The sequence below is a fragment of the Pundamilia nyererei genome, unplaced genomic scaffold, assembly GCF_000239375.1.
Source record: "Pundamilia nyererei isolate P.nyererei 1_Seehausen unplaced genomic scaffold, PunNye1.0 scaffold00070, whole genome shotgun sequence".
Lineage (NCBI taxonomy): Eukaryota > Metazoa > Chordata > Actinopteri > Cichliformes > Cichlidae > Pundamilia > Pundamilia nyererei.
The window spans coordinates 1,302,650-1,324,206 of NW_005187471.1; the positions used below are offsets into that span (position 1 = coordinate 1,302,650).

The 21,557-nt window shown below is 39.5% G+C and overlaps 1 protein-coding gene across 9 annotated transcripts in view; it reads right to left on the minus strand.

Moving 5' to 3' along the window:
* tnika (TRAF2 and NCK interacting kinase a) overlaps positions 1-21,557 on the minus strand; it is a 55,315-nt gene that overhangs the window by 32,385 nt on the left and 1,373 nt on the right. For all 9 annotated transcript variants that reach the window (XM_005736608.1, XM_005736605.1, XM_005736606.1 and 6 more), the window contains exon 2: positions 12,188-12,253. In XM_005736608.1, coding sequence (XP_005736665.1) covers positions 12,188-12,253 — 66 coding nt within the window. The remainder of the gene's footprint in view (positions 1-12,187; positions 12,254-21,557) is intronic.

Sequence of the window (21,557 nt, forward strand, 5' to 3'; positions counted from 1 at the left end):
CTCTCTCTCTGATCTGTCCCATTCAGAAAGACAAGCGCTGAGCCCGAGAGGCTTGTTCATCCCTTCCTCCACTCATGTGTTGACTGCTTTTCTTTTCTGACCTAGATCTACAGTTTCTCGCTCTATCTACCTCCCTCTGTTTTATCCCTGTGGCTCTCTCTCTCTCATTATCTTACCCGCTTAACTTCTCACAATCTCCTCTTTATGCCTTTCATTATTTTTCACTTCCTTCCTGTAAATTTGTCGCTTATTTTTCCTTTGTATGTTTCTTGGATTTTGTTCTCTTTCATGCCTCACAGCTCAGCCTAGTGACCTATGAAAAGCAGGTTGAATATGAGCATGACTGAGCTGAACGGTAATGGGAACAAAATATCATTCAGTTTTGAATCTGACAGGAAAATATGACAAGAGCAGAACCTTGCTAATGCATATAGAACCTTCTTCAAACCACAGGAGGTAGTTCACTGAGGTGGGCCTGGGTGTGCATGTAAAATGAGGATATACCGCTGCTTCTGCACACAAACACTTTCATCTAGTTGATCTATTCAGTCATAATACAGAGAATACTGGATAATGAACTTAAACTGAATACATTATTCATCTAAATTAGACAGGAAAGTATCTTTACTTTGCTCAGTATGTCCATAACACATTTTTCTTCCTTTTTCAATCCTGTGGAGCTATTTTGACCACATATGAAAGCAAAACATCTGTCACTCACACACAAATCCACATGGAGCTGTGATGCCGCTAGGCCAGGTGTGTTTGAGCGATAACAGCCTAAATCGACTACGTTTATTCCGCTTGGATGACCGCGCTGTGATGGAGACAGCAAACTGATACCAAACTGATCTCCAATCAGCCTTTAGGTGGTCACATGATGAAGGACTTGGCATCATCCCTCCAGGTCAGTAGTTGATGAACTATTGTATAAGCTGGAAATTCAAAATGGGGTGACTGTTCTTTTTGACGGATCGACCAAACAAACTGAGGGAATAATTTTTAAAATCAAAGCCTCTTACTCTTAATTTGTGTCAATTTGTAAAACTGTTTGTCATCTCCTATGACAGCAGCACAGATCATGATTCATTTTGGCGAAAAAGTTGGAAAATGCCTCTAGAACAACTGAGAGACGAGGTAAATTTAAGTAAATTATGCTGCAAACAATAATGATTTTTCAAATGATTGATTTGGCTTTTTTTTTTAAATGCCAACCACAACAACTGCAGCCCAAGACTAAACTAAACATGCTTACTCAGACTAGGAAAATTCTTTGTTAACTCATCCATCCCTCCATCCATCCCTCCCTTCAACCATCTTCTTCCATTCGTAGTGGAAAATGCACCTCATAAGGAAAAGCTTCTTGTTTTTCAGCAACTTGGTTTTCAATATCAGGACTAGTATAATCCGGTGTACATAAAAGCATCTTATCCTTATATGTTTTAGCATCTTTACTTAACAACACTGTTATTTTCTTTAATGTGAATTTTTCAAATTTAATCTGTTGTCCCAAATAGACAAGACGCAACCACATAACTAAAAAACTCATAAAACATAAAACAGTGCAGTACTTAAAACTCCATCAGCATGACATTATGAACCACATCAGTATGTCAAATACAATACATACACGACAATTACTGGTGGTAAACGGTGATGCTGACTTAGCCCAGGCAGGTTTAAGCACTCCAAAAGATCCTCCCATGTTTCTGGGAATGAAATTCCACTTCCACTACTTTACCTGAGAACACTCTTTGTCTGTGTCCTAATTTTTTGTAGCTGCTGAGAATTATAATGGACTGATTTGGCTAACCATTCACCATGCTGTCTTTAAGTTCATACTGTCACAAAAAAGGAAAAAACTCCCAACCAATCATACGTCTGATAACTCATCGCTTTCTCATCTCTTGGGCTTTATTTTCCATGTTCATGTGCAGCACCGGGGAGGCGTCAGCCTGACAGAGCACACCAATTCCAGTAATTATCATCAACACATAATTATAATTACTTACTGCTGCCAAGTAATGGTAAAACGTAGTGAAGGACTTGCAGCGTATGGAGAAAGATCTTATGTGTATGTTTGTGTGTTAGGATTCTCTTTATATTTTTTTGCTGTTATAAGTAGCTGAATGTTGACAAGCACAAATGCAGATACTGCAAAAGGAAGTATTTCTTCACCGGTTTTAGTTTGCAGCCTCAGCGAGGGGACACAAACCTGCTAGCTAATGCCAAAACACAGCCCGATACTGAATCTTGTGATACCCAAGACATGTGCGTTTGAGACTGTGTGTGCACGTGTATATTTTATTTCTTTGTGTGTGCATCTCTGCCCTTGCCAAGTCAATCACACAGACGAGACTCACACACACACACACACACACACACATACACAAACACCTCTACAACTCAGGACACATTTACTATGCAGGACACTTCCTGTCGTAGCCTAGCAACGGTCTAAGTTGGCACGAATAAAGTGAACACGATACTAAAATATACGGAGACACTCGCATGCTCAAATACAAAGACACAAAGGGAGACGACAAAGGATAAGTATCTTTAGTCCTGTTCCGGGAGATTGTTTTTTTAGAAGAAGAGTTCAGGTGGGATAAAGCGTGAGGGAGAGAGAGTGGAAGAGGACGTGCTGAAGACACGTTCGGTGAGAGAGCGACATTTCATGCTGCCTCTGTCCCTGTGGCCAAGCTGCAAGGTCAGGAGAAGGCATCCAGATTTTCTTTTTGATGACAAAATGAGCTACCGGTATGTGATATTTTTAAAAAATAAGGCTATATTTTTCCAAATGATTATTATTTAACATTTATATTAATACTTTCAATGCAGTTGCAAACTTTCATTTATTTCAGAAAAAATAAAAATCAACTTGGACACTTGACAGCTACTTAAGGAGGCTGTTGGCACGTTTAATATTGTGACTATAGAGTGTAGCCTTTGGATGTGAAAAGTGAAGCCAATATTCCTTAAAGCTCCATTCCTTCTGGTTGCAAAAAGAAATCCACTTGTGCAGATGTTTTCTGAATGAGAGCATGAAAAAACAACCGTCCTGTTCACGCCATCTATGACCCGAGAAAACAGTTTTCTAATGAGCTTACAGTACGGACCAAACTGCTAGTTCAAATTTTTAATGAATACAAAACTGTTTATTTTGTATACTTTGGTCCTGTGTACACTAAAACCACATAGGAACAGACAGTTAGTGACCATCCAGCAACCACGGGTCAGAGGGAAAAATGTGTATTTTCTGAGTGGTTGCTGGAGGTTGCTGTCTGTCGCTGGGTGAAATTGGTAAAAGAAAAAAGGTGCTAGATGAAAAAGTTTGCTTGAAAGACATTAACTTCTCTGCAAACATTCATCATCTGAGTCTTCACTTCCTCTTTAACTTGAAAAATGCAATGCAAACAAGAAATGGAGAATGTTCACCTTCAAAGTAAAACTTATGCCTTACCACTGCATTGCCCACATTTCAAAAACCTTTACTTGGAAGACAAACTGTCTCTGTTTTTGTCCTGCATTACACTTTTCACAGTTTCACTACAGGTTGGTGGGTAGTTTGAGAGCATTGACATTACAGATAACCACAGCAACCTTCCAGGAACCAAAGATTTCCCAAAGAAGTTTTATGTGCAGCACCATGTACCTCTTTGTGATCAATTCCACAACAGCGAATGCAATCAACCTCCAAAACCCCCCAGCCAACCACTCACAGAATATACATATTTCAACCAGTGGTTACCAGATGGATATTAACTAATCTTTATGCCTGTTTTGTTTGTTTTTTACTTTGCTCACTGATATTTCACACAACTTAACACATTTTTTGAAAGACTGAGTAATGAAAGGTGAGGCCGCCATGGTTCTACAACCTGGATCTGTCATTTTCTTCCAAGGTATATAAATAAGTAAACATTCTGCATATGCTAAAGTATTCGAATGCATGCACACTAAACAGGAAACAGACTGCCAGATTGTGTTGCCGTCTCTTTGTAACAAGGAAATGGGTCAGGCCATAATCCTAATCTGTGCCATTATAGTAATCCACACAAATAAACACAGACTTTAGGAATTGCTTCAGCTTCAGCTATGCATTGTGTCATAGCGCAGGGCTTGTTTGCATAGTAACAGCATCTTAGGGGAGAAGGTCTGAATGGTGTGCACCAGGACTATCACCGTGTGCATGTTTTTTTGTGCTTGTTTTGTCTGACGTAGTGGTGCCCCCCACTTCACACGCACACACACACACACACGCACACACACACACACATACCAAAGTGAGGCAGTCTCAGGGTTGAAGGATTTCAGATAACCAGTGTTTCAGTCTGTACCTCTATATTAACGCCCACCGGTTTTATTACAAACCCATCCTGTTCAGCAGAAGGTGCTGGAGCTATGAGGCAGACTAAAAGCCACTTTTGGCTAACGAACACTACAAACACAGTTCTGCTGGAAGGCTCCCAAAGAAATAAAGGGGCAATACTCCCAGACACACCTCATTGCAGTTCAAACACCTGCAATCATTCCGCATTCACACGTGATCACACAGAAACACACACACAGAAGCATCTCGCATACACACAACGCGCAGAAGACGGTGTCGTGAAATCAGTGAGGCAGTAAATAAAAGTGACAAAGGCCTCCATTCCAATCTACTCCTGCACTAGCCAGGAAATACAGAAGCACCCCGAGGCTGTGCTCACGCTCAGGCATGAGAAAGAAAAAGAGGAAGACAGATTGAGATGAAAGAAGATTTAAAGAGAAGCCATAACAAGAGCCAGCAAATGTGAGGAAAACATACACCAGCACAGATTTTGTAGAGAACAATTATTAAAGGAACTAAGGTGAAGGTGATGAGGGAAAAGAAAGATGAGCGCAACGATCTGTAGAATAGTTTAGAAGCTATTATTGATGGGTGGTGGAATACAGCTAATTTGAATTTTGCGTTAGAAATCCTGCAAGTGTTGATTTCATTCTGAATGAACCACTGTTAACATCTAAAGCCTACTGAAGCAATAATTTATCAGTAGTCTGAAATATAGCCGCTTATTAACCTGCCTGCTCACAGTACAGCCAGCTAATTAACAAGCTAGTAGAAACAAACACACAAAAAACAACCTAATCTGGGTTCAGGGAAAGGATTCATACTGCCTCATAATGACAAATACAATCACACTAAATAGTTTCAAATGATCGCAAACATATCTGACACTGCCTATGACCTGTGAGTGTGTATATTTATTTTGGTATCTGTGAATACATGTCAGAAAATAGTCAAAGCTTAGCCTTATCATAATACCTGCTTTGATGTGACGAACTAGGTAAACACTAACAGAATAACCTGTTACTGGAGCTTGTTTATGGTAGACAGACTCAAATTGACTGAAACACAATCTCCCACATACACAAATGTAATGTACACAAATGCTTTATTTAGCTTTCTGTTGTTAAAATCCAACCAAATAACTGCTTGACCTTGTCTCTGAAACGGATCTAAAACGATCCGATCTTAATCAAACATGAATTCATTGATCCATTTGCTCATTACTTTGACCTTATCTCTCATTTCAAATAAAACTGCTGAAATTTTTTTACATTTGGAAGGAAACACTTCTCCCTCTAAATGCAACTGCTGTCAAACAGGCAAGAAAAGAGAGAGTAAGTGATTCGCAATGTGCCCAAGCGAGGGAGAAGGGCTGCTGTGAAGAGGAAAAGCGGCAGGTTCAGCACTTCGGCATCACGCTCCAGCAGCTCTGGAGGTCAAACGAACAGCCAAGCTGATTTACTGTGCAGGATGAAGGTGAAAGAGAGATAGGAAGAAACAGATGAGCGAAGGTATGGAGGACAGAACACATGAAGAGAAAAAGCATTTTAGATGAAAAGCAGTTAGAGTGGAAAAACAAAGAAAATGCAGCTAAAGGCCATAAAAAGGAGAAGACACAGCAAATGAAGGATAATACAGAGTGAGGGCTGGTATAGCTTATTGAATTACCTATTGATGAACATTTCAAGTGGCGAAAAAGTTGTTTTAAGCTCAATGACAGTATCAGTGAAAAAGAGGCTGCTCTATAACTGGGAAATATACAGTAGAAAGAGACAGACTGGGAAAGAAAAGCAAAGACAGAACGAGAGATTGTTATTGACATCAGCTATGGCTAATTGACTCTGGTCTGGGCGGCAGGAGTGCATTGTGGGTAAGTGGGACATGTGGCCTTGGGGAAGATAGAGAGAGGATGTAGGCTAATGAAAACACTGCCAGGTGTGAGTTTGTGTGTGCGTGAGTGTATCTCTGTATATGGTAAAAACAAGCACATCTGCTGGCCCCACAGTAACATCCACCTCAGTCACGGTTCACAGTTCATTCATAATGACTCCAGAGACTGAAGCACGTGTGTGTGTGTGTGTGTGTGAGAGTGTGTGTGTGGAAAAACAGCAGAAATTACAGTAAAACAGTTATATTAAAACAGAGTGACAATGGAAACCACAACAACACCACCACCAGGGACATGTGTTATATATGGCAACAGGCAGACACAAACACACACATATTCAAGTAGTGTACACAAAAAAAAAACAAATTACACCTGAGCTGCATGTGCTTCCAGCTGCGACCCTCTGCGAGCAGTATGGACACTAATCCTGCCATTCAGCACGACATTCTTTTACATTTACTCTGTAGTTGCACATGTCAGCCTGTTATCACACTACCAGCAGCTTATAAAACATGACTGTAGCCTATACATCTTTTAGGGGAGTCAGAGAATGATTATAATTTCTCATTACCACTGTGCTTATGGTGGATGTTAAATCTATGAACATCTACAGTGTGATTTGCAAAAGAATTACATTTATACACAAATAAAACACTCACATTACAAAAATATTGTATTATACTAAGCTGCCTGGCATCTAGTCAAACTAGAACATGTCACGGTAAAGTGTAATTATTGATCAATCATTCAGTTTTTACATATTCCTTTAGATAAAATAAAATGAATTAAAATCTTGTAAGAATACACTGTCACAATGGTGAAAACAAACATGGAAATAGGTTTTCCTGATTCAGCAACAAGGCTGGTTCCAGCTTCTTAAAGGGGATTTGTGCTTTTTCTTAGTTTTTATGATTTGGGCTTGGCAAAGCAAGCTCTAGACATTATCTTGAGCTCTCTGACGTTACTTACCATTATACCCCAAAACCAAAAAAAATCACCATTTGCAGAATGTGGAAAATAAAAAGACAAAATAAAAAAAGGCCATATATTTTAGACTTCATTCTATCTCCAACCGCGCCAGTGAAAGTGTTTTCGATGTGACTAGTATTAGAAGGAAATCCATAAATCTTCAATTAACCCAAATATTTGGCATTCAAATTACAAACCTGTTAACTTCACAATCAATACTTGATAGTTAACCTTTGTTAAAAATCAACTGAAATGGAGCGGAAGGCACGTTCCTCACAACACGTAATGCCAACCACTCATATGTCGTGTTGCCAATTTTAGCACGATCCAAGAATGACTAGTTTCAAAGAGATACAAACTGTATATGTGTATATGCTTGCTTTTGCTTGATCTTCTTTCCTGCTGTGAAACACTAGCTGGCGGAGTTTAGAACATCAAACAAGAGGAGTAAATGAAGTCACTCTATCTATCATACTGTTTTGAAGTCTTTTATGCCAGACTTTCTTACTTCATGCTGCTTCTCTGAGATATGTGTGTTCGTGTGTTCCGTGTCTGCGTGTGTGTGTGTTAAAAAGGAGTCTGTGGCAAGCGTGCAGAGGGAAAAATCTCCCATGGTCCTTTGCTGCGTGACTTCCAGCAGATAAGGAAGATAAAAAAGAAACACCTTTGAAGTTTTATTCAGTTCCTTAAGAGGGCAGGGAGGGAGGAGGAGGAGGAGAAGAACCGGGGAGGGGAGCAAGACAGGCAGAGCACTGCAGGTAAAAAAACAACAACAACAAAAAAACACAACAAAAACAAAAACACAACTATGGACAGAGGAGGAGGGAGAGAGAAAGTGATTAATCCTAATCTACGTTCTTTTTGTCTCTTTACATGCCAAGATAACAAGATTAGCTGTGAAGACTTCACTGATGTCTGACCTGAATCTGTGCATCATTTTCAGGATAAGTGAAACCCATGACATTTTCAGAAGAATACACACGACCTTGACTGCTGAACACATGAAAGGAGCATACACAGTGACAAGAGGAAATGTCAGACACTGCACGATCCTTGTATACACATTGATTTAGACACACGTACACCAGTGCAATAACCGGAAACCATGCAGGTGCTCTCTTTACAGCATCACTGTCACAGTGGGTGAGCATACACTAGAAAAGCCCACACGGCCCAGGTCCTCAACTGTCACGTCTTCTTCACTGTGTGTGTGTGTGTCTTTCAGACTGACTAGTGAATATTTAAAGAGGGTGCAGTAAGCAGCAGCAGCAGCAGCAGCAGAGTGGATGTGTTCTGCCACCAGAGAGAAAAAGACTGGTCGCCTTCTTTCCACTTATTTTTACTGCTTCCTCACTGTGTGAAGACAGCAAAGTCACAGAGAGGGGAGGGGCCGATATGTGCAAACAACACACACACAAACACACGCAAAAGTATAAAATGGTTTATTGCTGTGAAGGCCAAGGAGACAGTTGATGAGATGATGTATATGGGTGTCACACATCCATCCATGTGTGTGAATGCGTGTATCAGTTTGCACTCCTGTGACCATGATATGATTAGTTGCCATCTCTAGTTGTCTTTTTGCCCATCAAGCTGAAAAATCACTTCTCCCACGGGAATGGCAAGAAACTGTGATTAATCAATTAGCAGATCAATAACCCTGTCAGTCAATAAGGCAACCTGTCAGTTTCTTCCTATGTCCTATAGTGCCAAAAGAGGTGAGGAGTCTTTCCTCATTTGGAGAAGTACAGCTGACATAAAATATTCACAGGCATCAGGAAGAAAGGAAGGAAGACGGACATAACAGAAGTATTATAAGTATAACAAGAGAGTGAGTGGAGGTGATGGCTAAATAAAGGGAATAAAAGTGGGGAATACAGATGAGGCACAGGGACAACAGTGAAATCTAAAGGAGGAAGCCGAGAGAGTGGAAGATGAAGAGAGAGGGAAGTGGAGAGAGAAGGTATTTAATTATTCAGCATTACCCATGTTCTCTATTTATGGCCCTTTTAAACCTGGCAGTAGAAGCTATATATATATATGCACATACTGTAGGCACACTGTCCCCCCTTAAGTAGAGTTCACTGGGGATGTTTCAATACAGAAAACAGAGGAAACAAAAGAATGAACGTGATTATATATTGATAAGAGAAATCCACAAAAGCAAAAGGATGAAAAGTAAGAGGATGTGCAGGCAGAGGAGGAAGAACTAGCAACATAACCACCATGGATCTCTCATGTGAGAGGAGTGAAGGCAGGGTAAAATTATTTTCTATCATTGGCTACGTCTCTGAACTATTTCTGCTGTCAAAGAAACTACAACAAAAATGATAATGTGGATAGATAGTTTTTTATTGTGATAAGATTTTAGGCATATATATAAGAAGGAAAGGAGTGAAAGAGAGATGGTGGAAAGAGAACTGAGAGCCAGATCTGTATCATTTAACTAGATGGAGTAATGGAATTGCTGATAAACCTGTTATCACTTGCTCACAGGCACACAAACGTGGAACTATGTGGCACATTAGTGCCCTTCTTTAACCAATAATATAAAACAATGCTGCTATCACACACAAATGGATGCACAAAACCATGCATGCATAGTAAACCTATAGCTTCACTATACACATAGTTCACCGAGTGCAATTTACTACAGCAGAATAAGGCAAACTCATTTTGTGTTTTTCCTGCTGTAGGAATAGAATTGAGAAAACACTCTTTTTTTTTTAAACTTTTTCTTATAATCTTTCTATTCAGTTAAAGTGTAGATGTAAAAATGCCTTAAACTTATTAAAAAATGAAAACTTATTAAAGTTTTAATAACCTCAAAGCTAGCTTTAATTTTTTTTTCATCCATATGATTTTTTTTTACTTGTTATTTATGGTTTATTTGAAACTGTAGCACACCACAAATCAAGGCATAACTTGTTAACTTGTTAACTTGTGATCACATAAACATCAGAAAAACTGGCCTCTGAGCAACGTCAATCTATTTTGGGAATCAAAACAAAGAGTCAAATCATTTTTGCAGTCTGTCTCACTCTTATCTCCTTCTGCTCTTTTCATCTGAGCGAAAAAAGGCAAACTGCACAGCACGCTGACAAGGATTCACTGATGCAGAACAGAGATACCACAGCTCTAAAGAATGATATTGTCCTGTGTTATTTTTCTCATATAACAAGTGTTTAAAATGATTCAGAACGAGCCAGAGCAATTCCACTTCACTAATACCCGCCAGGCTGAAGGTCAGTTTATCATCTCAGTGAGTCAGAGGTTCACCTGCTCAAAAAACGTTGATCCTCTTCAGGCAGCCTGCCTGAAAGAGGAACCTCAGCTGTGTGAGAAATTTAAAATAGATGACATTTTTGCTCAAGTGACTCTGCTGCTTATCTCTGTGTCTGAGACTGATCTTTCCTAGTTTAAGCTGTATTTATAGAGCACTGAACAGGATGATATTTGAAGTTGAATCTTTTTTTCTGCTATGTTTGTCCCTTTCATACAGCTATTATGACAGATAGGCCTTCATTTTTTTTCATTAAAATTAAACTGGCAGTCCAAAATCTAAATATATGAGGATTCATATCACATATGAAAAAAGAAACCGGAAAACCCAACAGCCAATTACCATTCTGAGAAGAGAAACAACACTTCAAACCTCATTATCATCCTAAATTTGATCCCATTGTTACAGTTTTCAACACGCAGCACAGTTTGCTTTGTAAGCATTTCCAGGCACATACTTGTACCACCAAGAGTAACCATTATTCTCAAGCCATTTGTCATTAAATTTGCATTCCCCCACTTCCATACAGTAACAAAGAGGAATGACTAGCAAGCCCTTTTTCCTAATCATCATATTCCAGTCTGGCACTGAGCCTATGATTCTTTTTTTTAGCCACAAAAATAAGCTAATTTATCAAATCAGTTTAATTGTTAAATAAATACGGGTGAGTGGGACTGTAAAGTATAGCCTTAACAAAGCACTCACATTGTGTGAGGTAAATGTGTATCAGAGGGGAGAAAGCGGCATGTGTGTGTGTGTGTCATGGAAAATTTCTTGGTCAAGTGACTGAAAAAGTTTAAGACCAACCTGGGCCTGAAGTTTCAAACAATATTTTTTATTATTATTATTTATTTATTTGTAGACTAAAAAAATAAAGATTCTACTGGTTATTATTATTTCTATGTTTTTCGTCCTTTCTGGATCTTACAAACAACCACACACACACATATTTTTAGAAGTGTGGATAAGTATGTCTGACCTTTGTCTGACCTTTCATTTGGTTAAATAGGCTCCTCTCCATCACCACCTGACCGTAAGTCTCTGGTTCATTAGACACATCCTCAAGCATGCAAAATACATGCACTGAAGGCTTTCAGAGTCAGAGGCTGTCCACATATTTTATCGGTCCATATATTTAAACATATTTATTCCAACTAGGGGTCATTAAACAGAGTGACACAGGCTGCTTCCCTATCCTGCAGAGAGGCAAAATAAAGCAGCAGAATCAGGAAAAGGAAGCAAGGAACAGAGAACGACAGGCTGTCATGAAGAGAAGAGGAAGCTCAGACAGTGACATGGACTGAGAGATTCTGTTTAAATAACTGTGGGAAACAGCTGAGCCCATCTGACAACAAAAAGCACAAACCACAGTGATGTCACAAATGCAGACCGACTTAGCACGAGTACTTCCTGTGTCCCAGAAAAACCTCAAAAGGTTAAAGCATTGCTGAGATAAGAGAGGTCTAAAAACAGTAAAGAGAGTAAAGTGTTATTTAAAGGGACAAGAAAAATTAGCAGGTTATCGTACTTTTACACATCTACAGTTTCACCACAGCTGTGGGGTTTCTTTTATCTCCTGTATTATTTCCTATGCTCCTTCATTTACATTGTCTTTCTTTGTTTCACGTGGGCTACTTGCAGAGGCTAAATAAAAAACTGATAAGAATGAGGAGCATGCTATCAGAACGACATTCTTAGTGTATATAAGTCTCACCTTGTACACCTGCCCATATGTGCCATTTCCCACCAGCTCAACCAGCTCAAAGATGCCGACGGGATCCTGTAAATTCAAAGAAAAGACAGTGGAATGGTTAGAATACAGACACTCACCTCTACATAACCTTAAAACAAACTCAGATTGTTTGAATGCAATAAGGTATGGCATATGTTTGCACAGAAAAGCCTTCAGCTGGTCTAAGTCTTAGGTACAGGAAGAGACAGCTTCACAGCTGCCAGATGAATTGTCTAGAAATTTTAATCAGATGGTGATCAGAGATGAGTCTAAAGAGAAGCAAATGAGCAGTGATATGGGGGTTTAAGTAACTTTACATCCAGCGCCATCATCAAAAAAAGGATTACATTCCCTCCAGCCTTAGCTTCATCTTATGTTTATTGCTCAGTGATAAATGTTAGCATGTTAACAGACAAATTATATCTACTTAACATCAACATACTGTAATTCTGAGCATGCTAGCATGTTGATGTTGCATGCAGCGTTGAGTCTTTTAATCCATATTACAACAGTGGGCATGTATTCTAAACAGTGCAGGTAGTTTAAATGAGCAGTAATGTCTCAGTAAAGCTCCCAGAGTGTTGATACACTATTCTGAAATGCAGTGCTGGATTGCTTTAGGCATGCATCCAGACTAGCTAATAATTTAAGCCCACGGTCGCTAGGTTGCCAACACAACTCAACGCATCTTTGAAAAGGAGCAGCTTGAACTGAGCATAAAACCCACTGACCCTGTGCACACACACACACACACACACACACACACACACCTCCCCCTTCCTTTCTGCTGCACGTTGCTACGGCATTCCAACAATAGCTGGCATTTACCCTCTCCTTCCTTCTCTCTCTCTTTCTTTCTCCCTGTCTCTTTCACACTCTCTCTGCTCCTCCAGCTTCTGTTTTCCAACCAGCTGAAGTCCATCTATGTCTGTCTCACTCTTTTATCTGCACTTTGCTCTCATTCCAACAGTGAATGAGGTTCAGAGTTCCAGAAACACTGAGGTCCTTTTACCAGCTTTACCAGCTTTTCTCCCCGCCGCTGTCATTCACAAGTTTGATAAATGTGGCCATCATTCATCAATACATCAACTGTCCTCAACCAGAACGCTGGAGCTATTCTTGAGGTTTTATTCACTCGACATGTTCATGATGACAACACAATAAAGCATGTAATCTTACAATGATAGTTCAGACTTTTGGAAATGTCATTACCAGCTCACTGGAATGTGGATTACAGTATGTTACAGCCAACTCTACTGGGTATTCAAATAAATCTTTGATCCGTTTTTTATATTCCATTCTTCTTTTAGAGCAAAAGAAGATGTTTAAAAATGTGAACTGGGGGCAAAGCTAAAGGCTTATTTCATTGCTGATTCACCAAAAATAAACTGCACTATTATGTAGATCTACACTGGGACTCATACAAACCTAAAGAACAGAGAGTTTTACACAATACTCCTTTCTCACAGACAATTCCCCTCTCAATAATACATCTTTTTTTTTATTTCTATTCTGAACAGCCACACATGTATTCTATTTGCATCCTTGTCCCTCTTTTCTAACCTTTTCACTTTCCTCCCGTCTTGCATTCGCAGTTCATCTATTTTTTTTTTTATCACGTACTTTCTCTTTCTCACTGTTTGCACTTCCCATTCATATCATGTCTGTGAATTTTCAATTGAACTTGCAGCATGCCAGCAACTTTGCTGGCATGACACGTGCGCTACCACAGTGCTAGTGAACCACATACCACAGATGAAAAAAGATTTTCCTCTGATGTTAAACAGGTAACGCTATAGCCTATTTTAAGGGGTTTGCATAAATGTTAAGACTTCTAAAATGCATTTTCTCCTTCTTCTGTTCTTCTGTCTCAACTTCCCCCTCTTCCTTCTCAGTGTCTCTGCCTTTCCCCATCCCTCCCTTTGTCTCTCTCACTCTGTCTCCATATGTTTGTTTCTGTTGGTCTCAGCAGACCTGTCAACCTGTCAGCTGTTTCTGAAGACAGGGCCTTGCGCTTTTCTTGTTCCCTTCTTCCTGTTTTCTGTCGTTTTTCACCCCTCCGTTGTGTTCTGCAGACGCCAGCACACACATGCGCTTTTCCTCGTACACAAACGCACGCGCACACATCGCAAAACTCATTCTCTCACTTTCTGTCTCAAGTACATCCTCCCGCTGTCTAGCTCTCTCACACTCTCAAAACTACATGCACACAAAAACACACACACTGTGCCAATAACACACTCCTACACAGGGATAGTGTTCAAATGTTCTAACAAGTATGAGTGGGCACAAAATGATGAGTGTATGTCTAAGTAAATGCTTGTGCACGTGAAAGAGAGAAAGTTAGAGAGAGACTGCTAGTTGCTTTTAACAGTGCTAACATGGGCATTCTGAGTGTGCATGTGACCGGTGTTGCCAGCTTATAGAGGTAGATTATTTCACCGTTTACTTTCTTTATCTCTCACTACTTCTGTGTGTGCATCTCCATGTGTGTGCTTGACAGCTGTGTGAATCAACTCTCAGAGCCGCAAACAAAGTTCTGACAGTCTGTCTCGAGATTCATCGAAGGATGCCTTCTCATTTCCTTTTTTGTTTACACACAACAGAAACGTTCACGTGCAAAAAAAAGAAAAGAAAATACATATAGGTACAAAGGCAATGCTTCAGTTCATACATATCTTTAGGCTTACCCACAAAAATATAGTACAATATCATTCATATTTTAGAGGCCACTTGCAGAATCAGCTCTCGGCACGTGGCCACCTCAGACTGCATCTGCGTCTGTGGGTTGGAGTTCCCTGTAACTGAAACAATTCGACCTACTTCCTTGTTTTGTTTTGGGGTTGTTTTTTTTCATTTTGTTTTCCTGCTGAGTCTTTGCCAGGGTCACATGACAGCCATATGACCCCATTGGTGGCCAATTAATCATGCTGTGCGTCTCTATAAAGCTGCTGAATAACAGTACATTAAAAATAGCTTGTGATACATTAAAAAAAGTGCTCAGAGAAAGAAGAATGAGGATCCACCAACAGATGTAAAGACACCCACAGACAACTTTTGAGCAGAGGCTTCTGTCTGATGACGGTGCAGTTTTTTTTCTTACTTAGCTTTATTCCAGTTCAGACGCTTCTCTAAGAATTTTTCAAAGCCACAAAAGAACACGACTTCCTTTATTTTCTATAAGCCGTTGCAACATGATAGAAGCATGACACTGACTGGTCACCGATAACCTTTATTGTACTTCATACAGCTTTTCTAATAAGTTAATGTAGGTAACAGCTAATTGACCAATTGTCAGCGATGACTTTATTGGCCAATAGCTATCTGCAAATCTATCACTATCAGTATTTATAACAGCTGACAAATTAAAATGTAAAAAGTAATGAGCAATTCAATAACTACACATAACAAACGTTACAGAAAAAAAACATATCGGCCGTTATATGTAATAGCAGATTTTTAAAGCACCAAATATCGGTAGCAGTATCAGTCTTAAAAATCCTATATCAGTCAGGCTCTAGTCACAAGTACATTGTATTAACTTTTGGTACAAGGGATGAATACAGTAATGGCTTGTCTCTTTTGCTCCAGACAGAGAATATTGGCCCATGAGCAGCAGAGTCCATTAATAATGGATTTTTAAGAGCAGGCCTGCAGCCCTTGTGAAAGCCACTTTACGACATGTGTGAGGACTTTTACTGACTGCATTCATTCTTTCATTCTACAGCCTAACCTTAATTCTCTCCACTACATTCCTAACTTTAACTCCTATCTAACCAAAAGCTAATCCTAGCTTTAACCTTAAAAATAATGTTAAAACCAGAGCAAATTACTCACATAAAATCGCTATCAGGTGATCTAAGCATGGCTGAATACACATGGAAACATAATCAATCTGATCAGAACAAGTTGCATGCAAAGGCCATAAGAAATGCAGCTGACTCTTAAATATATATTGCTTGCTCGGGCGGATTACAAGGCTGAGAGGTCCATGTGTAAACAAGGTAATTAAAGATTTTCAGTAGAGCTATTAACAACGAATCAACTGTTACTTACAAAGTAGACTCACCCTTCTTGAGAAGTAATGTATCACTCAATGCTTTGTTGCCTGACACATTTTGATGCATTCGAGGTATGTGAATTCCTTTGACAAAACCACACCTCGATGCCATTGTGTAAAGTCTAACCAAAGCCACTTTTACTCTCTAATGCTGTGTCTGTTTGTTCATTGTATCAGCCATATATCAGCTGTGTTATGAATTAAACCAATACTAAATCTAAAGATCACATTGCACTAGAGAGTAGTCACTAAGGTCTTTGTATGAGATTTTACTTAGTTCTGATTCCTCTTATGAGTTCAGCTCCAAACATTAGTATTCATATCAATCACACAACACAGTTACATACTTTAAAAATATGCTCAAGTGACATGTGACTTCAAATTAAAAGTGGAGAGGAAAAATGAAAAATAAAATTAAGACAGAGGCAACACATTTAACACACAAAAACAGCAGTACAATAAGTGAACATTAGAGTCCCGATGAAATTGAAAATAATCACTGCAGATGCTGGAAATCTAATCTATGACAGTACATTTACATGGTGACACAAACAATTATTCTTTCGGTTTAGTGAATCAGTTTGCAGCTACATCCCAATCAGGCTACATTTTACCAGCTATCTTTATCTTTGTGAATGACAGACCAACAGCAGATAGCTTATTCAATGCAAAGTTTAGAGTCATATATTTATAATATAGCAGAGAAAGACAGAAGGTCTATTAAGGTTAAATCATCACATCTGAGAAGATAAGCTATGAGTATTCTGATTAAGATGACGATTTACAAAACCACTTCTCAAATTATTTGTTTAAAAAAAAATTGGCTTATCAGAAAATAACAAATTCTTTCAGGTCTTTTAGCGTATTTTTATTGTACATTCCTGCTGCTAAAAAGTAAGACTTTGAAGTGTCTTTATAGTCATAACAGTCATGATTATTTCAACCAGACCCAGCAGTGAGTTGTGCAAGCTTTGCAACGAAAGCTGAGGAAATAAAATTAAAACTGCACAAATCTCTATTTTCACATAGACAATTGCTAAACTTGTATAACGTTACGCGTAATGTGATGTGGGTCAAACTAACAAACCACATGACTAAGACAACTGGCAGTTGATGTGAATACTATTGATCATCCTGTTGCAATGCTGTGTTTTGAACTTTTGGATTCTGGCAATTATTTGAATCTTTCATGATACAACTGTAAACTAAAAAAAAACCCACATGGCAATACTACTGGCCCAATATACAGCCCACACCCCTATACCGCAAAATTGCTCTAGAAAGTCTTAAGGATTGCGACAAAGAGCTCAAGAGGTTGACTCCAGATGGCCAAAATGTGTATACCATATAAGCTGACAGTACATCCATATTGTGCTTAAAACTTATCAAATAATCCCAATGCACCCTGAGTTACTATAACATGGCTTATGTATAGTTTTGTATCGCACAACAGTACTTTAGCATTATATCACCAGCCTTTATGCAGTAAAAGTTAAACTCAAAATGTTACTTTTTACACTCACCAAGATCAAGATTTTTGCCAAGCTCATATTTACCTATTGTATATCTGTAGTATATCTTTCTGTGCATTAGCCAGTGACCAGGTGAGTGCAGTTAATTTTTGTAGAAAGTGATTTTCAGAGATGTGAGGTGGATTGAATTAGGGACTCTAAGAGGATGATAGGAGTCATGCTGGGGCCAGCTTTGCCTCTTATAAAACCACTTACACTTAACAACACAGCTCAACACTGCTTGTTTTTACAAGGAGATGTCGTTGTAGCCCAATTCCCAGTACATCTCACCCAGACATGTACAGTACATTAGCAGGAGTCCACTTCTAATCACAGATTAACAGGCCACTGAAGAGGGTACACGCTGCAGGGTTTGTTCTGCAATGCAACAGAACCTCTCGCCACCCGATTCTGCCAACTTGCAATCTCACACCTTTCCCTATCCCCATTTGCCCATCACTCCTCCCCTTCTGCATGAATTGCTTTTCTACATCCCTCTGTCATTTCAATACATTTTTCTTTCCTTGCTGCCCTGCACAATGTGAGTGCGACACAATGGAGGGATCACTCCTATTATGGACTTGTCTGCATGCACATGATTCCTTCAAACACTTCAGATCAAGTGTAAGTGTGCACTTGTGCGTCACTGAATGAGAGGGGTGAAAAAGGAAGCTAGTATGTGGTGCAGTGCATACTTTCAAACATGCTGGAATAGAACGCATTCGATATGTTGCACTTTGACTGTTTTAAGTCATGGAACTGGAGCTCTTGATGTTTTTCATGATGTTTGCCATGCATAATGCAAACCAGGAGTTTACAAACTCACGGAGGACATCAAGGTGGCTACGTGCATCTTTTTTATACAGTCTACATTTGGTTTTTGTCAAGCACTTCTAAGAAGTCGTTTAGAAAGCAGACAGTGCGGTCAGTGCTTACACACAACAAACTACTCATGTGAGGTTTGCCAAGGAATCCTTTCCTACATCTTTTCTTGGCTCACTTACTTTTTTCCTGAAATGAGCTAGCAAGTTGCAAGAAGCAAAATACCAGCATTTATTAATTTGATATCATAGTTTTATATACTGATTATTACATTTTTAAAGGATTTTAATCATTCATAAACACACACAAAATGTGTAATACATAGTTTACAACACTAAAATAGTTAAAGGCACATAACTGTTTACAACAACTCTTTCAGGTACCATATCAAGTGATGGTTTTTATAGATCTAATAAAGTACAATAATTAAAATGTGCCCATCAATCCTTATAGATGCTTACAAACATATTATGGTATGTTATAAATAATTAATTAACTATAATAATAATAAAAGCTACACTGGAGGGCTTAAATAAGTAAAACATGCATGCAGACCACAACTACTTATACATTTTAATACTTAAGGCAGGGAATTAAAGCTTTAATCTAACTCCATTAGTGACTTGAGGGGGAAAAAATAGGTCAACTAGAAGCAGGCAGGCACAGTGGAAGGGAGGGTGGGAGGGAGAGGGGCATTTCTCAGCAACAGTCTGCCATACAGTATATAGACTATTCATGAATAAGCTCTGTGTAAGCCTTGGGCACTGCTGTGGCCCCGTTACTATGGAGTCCATAGTGAGGGGCAGAGGAATGTGGCCTTACTGGGCAACAGGGATTGAGAGGGAGAGGCTCTAGAGATGGGTCTTTGCCTTGAACTACTTTAGTCACTGGTCACATCTCCACCTTTACCCCGAGCTCAGCCCTCTTGTCATTTTCTTCTTCCCTTCTTGGGTTCTCTCACTGTCTCTCAATGTTCCTGTAAATCTCTCTAAGCTGCCTTCATCTTCAATCCAGCTTTCTCCCTCTGCGTTTTCTCTTAGTCTTTCTCTGACCATCTCACCATCCCTTCATCCTTTCACCTTTTCTCGCTTTCATCTCAGCTTTCACACCTGACTCCCAGCACAGCACATTAGTCTACTGCCAGTATTAGTGTGTGGTGTGTGTGTCTGTGTGTGTATTACTCTGGCTGGACTTCCTGCTGGTTTGCCATCTGTTGCTCTAGTCAGCTGACTAGATGAGCTTGTGCTCCTGACGCCTCTGACCTGTGTGTGTTCGCATCACTTTGCATAAAAACCACTGTCTGTATTTAAAGAATTTTTAAAGTATTCAACCTTGTATGATATTTTTTTATGGTTATTGCGGGTCATGGTAGGATGGGCCAGAGCAGCAACATTTCTGTGAATGCCTCTAGTAAGTCTGGCCTTCCCCACTAAAATAAAACATGATGCATCTATGCAGGTGCCGCAGGGTTGATGTGTCACACCAGCAGATGTTGCAGAGACCTGACAAGGCATATGAAAACAAAGCAAGAGAGGAAAAAATGCAGAGGCAGCAAACATGAAAAACCACTTCTTTTTCCACTTTACTTCCCACTCAATTCTGTCTGTCTCTTGTAAGTGTGTGTGTCTGTGTGATGCTCATTGTGCCTATAAGGAAGCTCTAGTCCTGGAACAGCCCCCCACCCCCCTAACCATACACTCATATAGACTAAAACACAATGCCCCACCATCTTCACCAAGCCCAGTATTTATAAGCCCCCACTCAACCCTCCCCACCTCGTCAGAGCCAGCTGACCTACTTCCTGTCTAGCCAGTCCAGCAGTGGATGACTGTAACTTCATCTTAGACCATGTGTGTGTCTGTCTATGTGTGTGTGCGCGCGTATGTATTGCTCGGGAAGATGGGTATTGTTCGTACATGTTGAATGGACAAACCTTGGTTTGTTTAAGACTTCTCTGGAAATCATTGTTTATTTCAGCTTGTAAAACATGTTGTTCAGGTTGTGTAACTTGATTACGGAGGAAATCACAGAAGACATTCACAACATAATATTACAAGGAAATAGCTGGAGTATAGTGTTGGGGAAAAATATTAAAATAAAAGTTTTGGCTTCCCTTAATGTAGCATTATGGTGGTAGGAAATCTCTATTCTATTTGTTCTGTTCTATTTTGTCCACTTCCATCTTTTGACTCAAGTACTATTTTTATGAAAAATATGAAAACTTTTTTTAGAGCTGCACCACTTCATCAAATGAAATATCTAACATAGGATTCTGCTCTTGCCAAAAACCTTTAAGCCTCTTAGTGTTTTGAAATCATCACTACTTTTAAGATAGTAGTAATCATTTGACAAAATTAAATATTCCGATACTCCTAAATGCACTTCTATGTAAAGGCAAACATGCGCATCTGCACATCAATGTAAGCTGCCTCTAAGTCACAGTGACAGACACTTGAAATCCTGCCTCCTAAAGAATAAGGCATCCATGGCTGAACTCCCACTCGCCTCCTCATTCCTCTTTCAGTGTTTCTCTGTCTGTTTTGTTCTACTCCTCTTCTTCTTTCAGATTTCTCTTTCCATTCTGTCTTTAATAGAGCTCGTCCCGCTGATGAAATTTTGCTAGGCGTAAACCTGAAAAGTAGCACTTATTTTCCTAAACACTTGATTCACAATTCCTTGGAAATGTTATTCTTCTTTCAAGCAGTGCAAGGAGGTGGGCGCAGAGACATAATGCTAGGAGACAGAGCGACTGGCAGAGAGACAGGGAGGTACATTCACTCAGTCAGATAGTCAAGGTGATAGAAAAACAGGTGATGAAATTGATAGAAAAGAAATGGAATGGAGGTAGATGGATGAGTTGGTGTTAGTGGAGCAGAAACAAGTAGGCGAGAAACCATGAAGCAAGCAAGAGACCAGCAAAGACAGAACCGGAGACAAAAATGGCATGTGGGCACAAACA